This window comes from Achroia grisella, unplaced genomic scaffold (assembly GCF_030625045.1).
Source record: "Achroia grisella isolate CSIRO2021 unplaced genomic scaffold, CSIRO_AGI_Agris_v1 utg783, whole genome shotgun sequence".
NCBI lineage: Eukaryota > Metazoa > Arthropoda > Insecta > Lepidoptera > Pyralidae > Achroia > Achroia grisella.
Genome location: NW_026713023.1, coordinates 709,533 through 720,807, shown reverse-complemented (window position 1 = coordinate 720,807; position 11,275 = coordinate 709,533). Strand labels below are relative to the sequence as shown.

Genomic DNA, 11,275 nt, shown 5'->3' with positions numbered 1-11,275 from the left:
AATACATTGACAAATCTTTAGACTGAATAATAAAAATAAAATATTAATAATAAACCTAGACAATTCACACAGGATTGATTGTGACCATCATGAGAAAAATAAAAAATAAATCTATCCCATGCAGTTTGAAAAGTATAAAAGCATTTAAGAAAAACCTAGAAAACTGGTCAAACTGTTAGCATTCGGTTATTGTGGTTAATTTTTATTATTTTTGTTCATTTATATTTTGTCAAAAAGAATGACACAATTGCCCCAAGTTTTCTAGAATTAAGACTATTTGTTACACTATGAATTTAAAAAACTCAGTAGTCCTCCTTCATGAAATATTAATATAAAGATATAGTGGATGATCCGAATAGCAGACGGAGGAATCCTAAAAACATTATATAAATTTTAAACTTTCGTGTTTAATATACATTATTTAAATTATTAACCGGGTCTTAACACGAATAATTTTATGGCACATAAAGGTATTTACCTCACTCGACGTTTTGACTAGGTTGCACTACACAAAATTGACTGTAGTTGTGGTAGCTCTTATATTGGCCAAACAACGATCAATAGCCGAGAGAGTCAAAGAGCACATCGCAGCGGTTAAAAATCAACAACCACACAAATCAGCGATTGCCGATCATCTACTGAACGCTGGAACAAATCACTGGATTGAACTACATGCGCCTAAGGTCCTCGATCCTACTGATCGCCACTATTACCCACGAATGGTCCGGGAGGCGATTGAAATTAAAAAACATCCCAATTTCAACAGAGAGGATAGCTTAAAATTATCATCTGCGTGGAATCCAGTTATAAATAAATTCAAGCAAAGTTCAGTAGCATCAATAGTCAATAAGTGTACGGATACCGTGAGTGCTGTGTGTCGCGAACTTTCGTTAAACAATCTAGTGACGGTAGATGAAAAAACTGCTGTCACCTATCTACATTGACATTGCTGTTACTCCAGTCAGCTCGTGACCACGGCTAGTGCAACCTAGTCGAAACGTCGAGAGAGGTAAATACCTTTATTTGCCATAAAATTATTCGTGTTAAGACCCGGTTAATAATTTAAATAAATTATATAAATTCTTCTATTTTTGATACACAAACGTACATTGTTTAAAACCATAATTTCATCCGTAAGCCCAACATATCAGAGCAGATACAAAATTAACTAAAATATAATCAGAATTTATATTAAAACCAGTGGAAAATAACTAGTGTGGATGATTTAACGTTTAGTTAGTTTAATAACTGTTACTAACTGCTTATATGATATGTGGTATTTAACTACATCATTTTTATGTTTCATACTGCTCAGTTCTTGCCATGGACAACCGGATATATCGTTCCAGTCCCTAACAGCGTTTTCTCGGAAGGTGCCTTATGCAGAGACTCTATCCGCAATCAAATATTTTCAGCATAATATTGGGAATATCATAAAAGACGCGGTTAATATTTTCGACAACATCCCAAATGCACTAGCTAGGAGTATCAGCTACGATGGAATGTTACATATGAAGGAGTATAATATTTCTCGGGAGCGTATCCGCGAAGCATATATAGCGGGTATGGCCAACGAAGACGTGAAACTCAGTGTTGGAGAACTGATTTTAAAGTATGGACATCCGTTAGAAAGGCACGAGGTAGTTACTGAAGATGGTTATATTTTGACAATGTTTCGGATACCAAAGAAAGGACCGGTTGTGTTCCTAATGCATGGATTGCTCGGAAGCGCTGACGATTTCGTGATAGGAGGGCCAGAGGTCAGTTTAGCATACCTCTTGGCCAACGATGGTTACGACGTATGGTTGGGTAACGCTAGAGGGAACAAACACTCGCGTCGGCACATCAGTCTCAATTCCTCTGAGCCAATATTTTGGGAGTTCTCGTGGCACGAAATTGGCTTCTACGACCTACCAGCCATGATCGATTATACTCTTAACATTACAAATAAGAAGTCACTGTATTACGTAGGACATTCTCAAGGCACGACCTCCTTCTTCGTTATGGGCTCTTTACGACCAGAATACAATGAAAAGATTATACTTATGATAGCATTAGCACCGGCTGCTTATATGTCGCACACAAAATCACCACTTGTACGATTGTTAGCTCCCATAAGTTCAACAATAAACACGGTGTTGAAAAGCTTGGGTATACACGAGTATTTACCAAATAGTCCAATCGTGCGTACTTTGATAAGTATACTGTGTGATACGGAACAAATGGCAGGAGTTCTTTGTATGTATATTTTAATGATGTTCTCTGGACTCACATCGGAAATAAATATTACGGTCTTACCAGTCCTTATAGGGCATGTGCCATCAGGTGGGTCTATCAATCAGGTGCTGCATTACGTTCAGGAGGTCAAGTCGGGCAAGTTTCGCCAATTCGACCACGGAAATGATGGAAATATGGTGAAATATGGCAGGAAGACGCCGCCCAGTTACCCCTTGGAGAAGATCTCGGTCCCGATTTATTTGGTTTATAGCGGCAATGATCTGCTCTGTCAGCAAGAGGATATATACAAATTGTGCGGTAAATTAAAAAACTGTACGGATATATATAGGATATCGGATGAATATCAGTTCAATCATTTGGACTTCGTGTGGTCTAAACATTTCAAGAGTTTGGTATACGAACGTATATTGAAGCAGTTATGGAAGTTTACCTAATTACAATGGACGACCCCAAATAAATGGGATAAGGAAGAAGCAGATGATGACTTAATTACAATGGAATCAAAATGTTTTATAAATTACTAATATAAAAAGGATATATTAGTGACATGATTACTAGTGACTCGCCCCGGCTTCGCACGCGTGGACATTTTTTCAAACATTTTTATTTATTCCTACCTAATTAAATTGTTTCTATCCTAACTATTATTGTTTGTTATTTATGTCGTAATTTAAAATTGTACAGTGTATAGTTTCTATACCGGAACATGCTAACATTGTTTAATAAATAATAATAATGACTCGCATTGTGTCGCGGTTTCACACTGTGTAGCTTCGCTCGTCAGTGGTTCTAACTTCGATACCATTTTATTTTAATTTGGATTCTATTTTAATTTTTTTAATTTACTTTAATTTTTATTTATATTTAAAAATATAATACAGAATGGAAATAATTTAATAAAAGGCAATAATAATAATAATAATAATATAGATGTACCTGCTGTAGTTATAATAAAATCGCAAAGTTGTGACTATAATTGTCAATTTGTTATTAGGGTTTCACGTAGAAATGGCTGAAAGTTTTAAGATGAAATTTTCATAGAAATTGTTATTAAATAAATATGTCTAATGAAAGTAGAGAAAACTATCGCAAAGTGGTGAATTAATAGTTATTATTATTATTATTAATACTTTGTATTCCTTTGATTAATTAGGAAGGAGAAATAAGCAAATTTTACTCATTCATTAATAAAAAAAATATCTGTGACCTTCCTTTGCGTATTGCTTAAATTGTTGTTTTGAATTTACTACCCTATTCTTTTTTTTAAATTAACCGTTTAGTAACGACCAGTGCATCTCTTATAGGCTGCCAGATTCCAAATTCAAATGTATTATATTTTATTTCTTTTTAATTGTAACTATTACAATTAAAAATAAACAAAATATGGTCAGACTACATAGTCTGACCATATCATCTATGTACATATATTGCATGGAGATACATAATTTGTTATTTGCCCAGTGCGTGCTTGAGGCCATCGATACCCGCAGTGTAATTGTTATAGAACTTATACACGTATCGTTTATTTTTGCCTTTATAAAATACGAACGACATGCGAAACCTTTACCCCGGTACAGAAATATACCAAGCCATTTAATATCTTATTGGATTGGCATAGAGTGTAAAATTGCTCATAATTTAATATTAGAATAATCAGATTAAGGGGTCTTACAAATGGTAGACATTATTTGGCTTATAAGCAACTTGTTTGTAATTGTAATTTATGAAAAAAATATTAATTACGTTTAGGGTCAAATATATGTAAAATAACATTGAAAATTGATATTAAAAATAAATTATAGGTAAATAGTCATATATTCGTTGTTCGTTATATTTTTGTAATAAATGTTTATTTTTATTATAACGAGTTTCTTCGTTTTTTCTCGATAACGATTCTGTCCTCGTGTACTTACAAATTAACTTTTTGCTTGTTGTTTTTAATTTCCTTTGGTATTATATTATTTATTTTACTAAGATGTTTTTTAAAATGTAATATAGGTACAATATTTGTTACGACTGACCGTAAACGCACTCCCAAAATTATAAAGTCCGGTAAGTTGGTATAATTACAGGATTATTTAATTAATTAACCTATTGAATAGAAATTTAATTTTAATTTGAAGCTAGTTTGCATTATTTTTTTTTTCTATTTATCATTTCGTCGTACTGATACATATCAAATATCATCAAGACCTATTAAGGCTGTCGAAATAAAACTGGCAGAATAAATATCTAAGTGTAATATTCGAACAGTCGTCTAGTATCCACAATACAAGCTTTGCTTACCATGGGACTAGATGGCGCTGTGTTATATGTCTATCGTAAAAAAAACAAGTACATAGTTAATTTTAAATAGTTATAAGTATTGTAATTGTAAACCTGTTTATGATCATAAATAAATATAAATAATCGCAAATACGACAAACAGCCCGCGTATTGACTACCTAAATTCGCTGAAGGCGTCTCTAGTAAACATTGTTACCATAGCAACGAAACACGACAGTCAAATAACTCAGCTGTATCGGCAGTTACATCGGGAATTAAGGATATTTATGCACTTTTGTGGTTTTATAGACCTCGTACTTATGTATGGACTGCTGTAAACAAGATCACGCAGTATAATAATAAATAGGGTATAAATTAATTAAACGTAACTATTACTCGGAAACTTTTTACAAAGGTTTGTAAAAAGTTTCCTTGTAAAATTATCTTAGCTGTGGCTTCACCTAATTTTGCCAATATTTCGGTAGATAGATAAATTAAAAAACAAATCAATTACTGATAGATAGACAAATGCAACCAGAGATATTACTAGTGTTATAAACTTGAAAGTTTGTGAGTATGGATGGATGGTTTGTTACTCTTTCACGCAAAAACAACTACATGGATTTTGAAGAAAGTTTATAGTATCACAGCTTATACATCAGTCTGATAGGTTATAAGTTTCATGCGGATGAAACCATGAGCATGAGAAGCATGAAACTTATAGCCTACCCTGGCTTTTAAACCATCTATTTCCTTATAGTTCGTTGACGGCCTCGGTGGTCTAGCAGTTTAGTACACCGCCTTACTTCCAATGGTCCTGGGTTCGATTCCTCGCACAGCTTAAACATTTGTATTCATGAGTATGATATGATTGTTTGTATCGGTCTAGGCATTTTCTATGTATATATATTTACGAAATAAAATATATCTATGTATATGTATCAGTTATCTAGTACCCATAACACAAGCTTTAGCTAGCTTAACTTGGGTCTAGATGGCGCTGTGTGAATTGTCATGAGATTATTATTATATTATCACAAAAGAACGCTGTCGAATTCATAATGTAACAATACAAACCAATGTAATGAAAACTGTGAAATTAGTAGTAGTGTAAGATTTATATAATTGTATATGCATATTGGTAAATGTAGCTGGCTCCTAATAAAGATAGGTGACACTGCATGTTGTCAACTTACCCGGCCGGCCAGCGGTGGTTCTGGGCCAGACGGATAAGGTCTGCCTCGGTGCCACTGTTAGGCAAATTGCAACATCTCGGATGGAGTTGTACAAAAGTGGAAATTAAAGAAATATAATAATATTAAAGTAAATTAAACAAGGCACGGAAGAAAATGTCTGTGGCAAATTGTATTAAAAAAAAAAGAACGCTTTCTAACATGGATTCGTAGAGTTGGAATTTACTAGGGCCATAATTTAATCAAATCACTCCGATTTCTTTTAATGAGTATTAATTGTTCGCTTCCTCATTTCACCTTTGGTTGCTCTAACTTGTCTATGGCAGATTTTTCTATTAATCTATCATTTCTTATGTCTATACACATAGAGTTCTGTTTGTTGACTTGTATTTGTGTAAGTTAGTGCATTTAGTGATGCAATTAACGCGGTTATTTTATAAAGGGAAAATAAACAGGCCATGGGGTCACTCGACTTGGAATTTTATTGTAAACTAGCTGTGCCAGTGGTTCGACCCGCGTTAAATTTCAGTATATACATTTCAATTAAAAATATCGCCTATGTGTTATTCTGATGCGTAAGCTATATTACTGTAAAGTTTCATCAAGATCCGTTCAGTATTTTTTTCAATCTTTCGCGTTTATAATATAATTAAGATTTTTTTGTTTATTAGCAAAATATACAGGTTTAGGTATGACTTCTAAATATTACAATAGTTGATGAAAATTGGATTGGATTTTATTTTCAATTAGAATGAGCTTATTGAGAAATAAATTCGATCCAGATTTCTGTCTGTCAGTACATTGTTTATAGTGTGTTAGGATTGCCATCCGTCCGAGTTTCATCAGATTTATCTTAAAGGGCTTCCAGAAAATGTTCTTGTGTGGTTACATTTATAGTTTGGCTATAAAACAGTAAATATATATTAATTATAGTAAACTATATTTTATTTTACTATGTAACTTAAAAAAAACAATGGTCAATGGAGCAATGGTCTTTATATCCTGAGGACACAAAGACCATTGCTCCTAAGAATATCCTTCAATTTTGTCCCTGACCTTGTCCCTGACTGGTCTTGGTAACTCTGAAAAAGGGATAGCACAATAGATCTATGTAGGTCGCAGTGCTACACATCCAAGCACCTGACAATAGCCCAAACACCCAATAAAAAATATATAGTTTTAAGTTTATAGAAATAGTAACCCTCTATCTAATAGAATGGACAGGACGAAATTACGATAACCGTAAATACCGGAAATGTTCTAATACCACCATGTTGGCAACCGTGGGGGTATTGGGTTTGATGTCAACATATCTGACATTAATAATGTCATAAAAAATGTTTTACTACCGGTAGTTTTATGTGAGCAGCTTAGATAATTCCCAGTAGGTGTTACGGAAATGGAAACAAGACTAATCCGCAGAAATGACAACAGATGAGGCATAGATGGTTTGACGGCCACGGTGGTCTAGCGGTTTAGCACACCGCTTCAATTCCGATGATCGCGGGTTTGATGTCTGGTATGGTACAAACATTTGTATTCATGAGTATGATTGTTTGGGTGTTTACTATGTATATATAATATAATAATCTTAATACAATTCACACAGAGCCGTCTAGATCCAAGTTAAGCTAGCTAGAGCTTGTGTTATGGGTACTAGATAACTGATACATATACATAGATTTTTTTTTTTATTACATACATATTATACATAGAAAACACCACAGCGATACAAACAATCATACTCATGAATACAAATGTTTGTACCGTGCGAGGAATCGAACCCGCGACCATCGGTCGTAAAGCGGTGTGCTAGACCGCTAGACCACCGAGGTCGTCAATAATAGATTATTTGTATCGATCTGGGTGTTTTCTATATATATTATGTACTAGCTGTACCCGCGACATCGTCCGCGTAAAATAGTGACTTTGACCTGCATGTATTTACAAAAAATAAAATATATGTAGTTATATCAGTTATCTAGTATCTATAACACAAGTTCTGCTTATCTTGGGACTAGATGGCGCTGTGTGAAATGTCAAAGGGAGGAAGGATAAACAAGTATTTTGAAGGGAGTGGAAAGGGAGCTTTCTTTAGCCTTTTAAGAATAAAAGTTTGAAAATAAAGTAATTTTTATTATATTATTTTTATTATTATATTATCATCAAAAATCACTTCCGTCAATTAATTTAATTATGATATATACTTTAGCATATTAGTTTTTATTATATTATAAGGGACCATTATTATATTTCGGTATATCAGTTTTATTGTTTCCACATAGAGTGTTTTTTTCTAAGTACATGGCATTTCGGTATGTCAGACCTATCGTACCTACCCAGAGTTGTTTTTCCAAATATAAATAATATAATTCAATGTTCAAATATTTATATAGGTACCTTGCCAGTCTAAGTATAGAGATAGAGAAGTCAGAAACCTGTTCAACGAGGTCCACCACAGGTATAAATATGTACCCAAACACAAAAATAGTTTGTTTCTAAATTTGCCAGATAATATTAAAAGAACAAATATATAATAAATTTTCTTTTAAAAGTAAATTAAGGGAACATTGTGAAAATTTGTAATTATTTCTCTTCTCTCAGTTCTTTTCTATTCTACTCTCTATAGTTCTGTGACTATCAGACTATTTGGTATATATTTAGGTATTTGATATATGAATATATTATTGTATCCCTTAGGTATATATTGGATTTTCCGCTCTGTTTATATTTCGTTGCATTTTGTTTATTATTAATTATATTTGCACCGCCAACAATTATTCTCTGAACCACCTATGATAGAAAGAACTGCATGGTGTTAAGTTCGCCAAAGTTAAGTACTGTACTGTAATAATAATATAATAGTAATGATCTCACGACAATTTACACAACGCCATCTAGCCCCAAGCTAAGCTGAGCTTACGTTATGGGTAGATAACTGATGTAAATACCTACATAGAGTTTTTTTTTGTAAATGCATACATATTATACATATATAAGACCCAAAACGATACAAACAATCATACTCACGAATACAAATCTTTGTACCGTTTGAGGAATCGAACCCACGACCATCAGATAGTAAAGTGGTATGCAATACCACTACATCACCGAGGTTGTCAATAACTTTTGTATTGCGCGCATTGAAGTTAAATAAACGTTGGTAGTTTCTCACGATCGGTTCAGCCGCGTTGGCGCAAAGAAACAAACAAGCAAACTAACTTTCACATATATAATATTGGTAAGGATGTCATAAATAATATTATCGCTTTAGGACATATGACATAATTCCGCGATTTCCTCTGCCACCCACGTGGGCGTTAACGAAGAGCGTCTAGATCAGTGATTCCCAAAGTGGTTTATATCGACCCCCAGGGGTCTATGACAAACTGCAAGGGGTCTACTGTCTCTACGGTCTGCAATTCATATTGTTGTTTTTACTTTATGTCTTTAACAGTAAACTTTACTATAGTTAGAAATTTACAAAAAATCAATACCAGGTATGACCCCATTCAGGTATTCAGGTAATGATTTTTTGTAAATATACCCAAAACAGAAAAATATAAAGGGGTCTACGAAACAAAAAAGTTTGGGAACCTATGGTCTAGATTATTCGAATAGCATTCTGCTTATTGAATGTATTTTTATCAAAAGATTTATTGCAACGATCGTAATGTAACAATAGGTGGGGTTTGTGGGCGTGAAAAGTCACGAGACTTTTGCAAATGATCCTGACTGTTTTATTGCAGTTTATGTATATTTAGACTAGTAATATAAAAGGTATCTGGATGAATATACTTACCGAATATAGTAATCCTAATAAATCTTGGCCGTTTAAAAGATAACTTAGGTAAACTCATTATTTTGTTTATTATATAGTTTCGATGTTCTCAGAAATAATATGTTAACCATCTCTATATATTTTTTATACCATAGGACAAATGCTTGCGGCTCACCTGATGGTAAATGATTACCGCCGCCCATGAGCACTCGCAAAACTATTTTGCAAGTGCATTGCTGTCTTTTTAATTAGGAATAAGCTCTTTTCGTGAAGGTTTCAATATCGTATCGGTTCGGAAATACCATTGCCGGAAGAATATTCCACAATGTGGTTGTGCGCGGCAAGAAAATGTTAAAATATTGTATGAATATTTCACAAAATTATTAAATTAATTTTTACAATATCCTAAGTCACTCTAAATAATCACAGCTGGGTATTCATTGGATATGGTAGTATCCTTTATTATTTAATTAACAAGAAATTATGGTATGTAGTCGTGATGCGGGTGTTAGTCGAGTACGCATGTCCATATTGTAAACTTTGAATTAATAATAAATATTGTTTACTTTTTTTTTAATACACATTATTAATATAGTCAAAATGATTTTAATATGAATTATTATATGGTAATTATACCTTTCGACTAGCACTAGCCTTGGTCACGAGCTGACTATCAGGGGTTAACTATATTAATTAAAACGTAATTTATTAAATATAAGAAGGTAGTTAAATAAATATCATATGAGATAATTTAATATTCTATCAGTCTCCTTAAACTTTTTTGTAATAATATGTAAAATTATTTGATCTGTGGTAATAAGCTGTGTTTCGGTTGGAGGGTGGAATATCGCAACGAAGTTAGAGGGTACTTGTTATTGGGTCACCACTTACCGCCAGATGGACCTTTAATTTTTAGCGTTACCATAAAATAAAACTTAATTCACATTAGTCTCTTTACAAACAAATTATAAAAATACACTCAACCACATAGAGCAATGAACACCAAGATCGCTATAAATTCCGCTATAATAACAGCTCTTAATATATTATACTTTTGGGTACTAATTGTCTACGGTGGACTATAAAAATATTTGCATAAATAAAGTACAATTTTCAATAGTGACCGATCCTATTCAACGATTTTTTACAACTATAAAAATTGTGTATATTGATTGATAATATTACGGTACGGCTGGGGATAGTTATCCGATTATGAGAGAGGAGACTTTGTATAAACTTGTCTGTAGGGTTTCTTTTGTCTTTTTCGTGAATTTATACCCTAGTACATTGCTCGGCTATTACGTCTTGCTAAGATATATATACCTATTGGATTATTCAATGTATTCTTATATTCTATTCTTCCTCTAAAATGGAAACTCACGAGAGATATCTACTAACTTTAGCGTGAATATATTTCATAAATTCGTATATGTTATGCCCTCCGATCGATCTATCGTCCAATTCAAACGGGGATCGATATTACGACGGCCTGAGCCAAGGTTTGAATCCTTAGCGGTGGCCTCAGACTAAAGTCGTATCCGTCACGCGAGTTGGCCTTCAGCCTCTTCGTAAGTCCTCCCGCGGGTTTGAAGTGCATCTGTACTTGCCCCCTATCGTCCGGTGAAGCTATAAAGGTCAACTACGGCCAAGCGCATTAGAGTAGTCCGAAAAAAAAATACGTTGCTAGGAATGTTCTTTTCTATATTGTATAACGAAATTTCTTTTAAACAGCAGAAATTATTTACTATAATAAACACTAGTACACCAGAACACTGCGATCTTGTTAATTTTTAATATT

General features: G+C 33.4%; 1 protein-coding gene across 1 annotated transcript; it reads left to right on the top strand.

The window, feature by feature from the left end:
• The first annotated feature begins 1,502 nt into the window (after nt 1–1,502).
• On the top strand, nt 1,503–2,672 carry LOC131851478 (lipase 1-like). The gene has a single exon (XM_059201982.1). It carries the CDS (start codon nt 1,503–1,505, stop codon nt 2,670–2,672), a length of 1,170 nt encoding a protein of 389 aa, XP_059057965.1.
• Nucleotides 2,673–11,275: the final 8,603 nt, after the last annotated feature.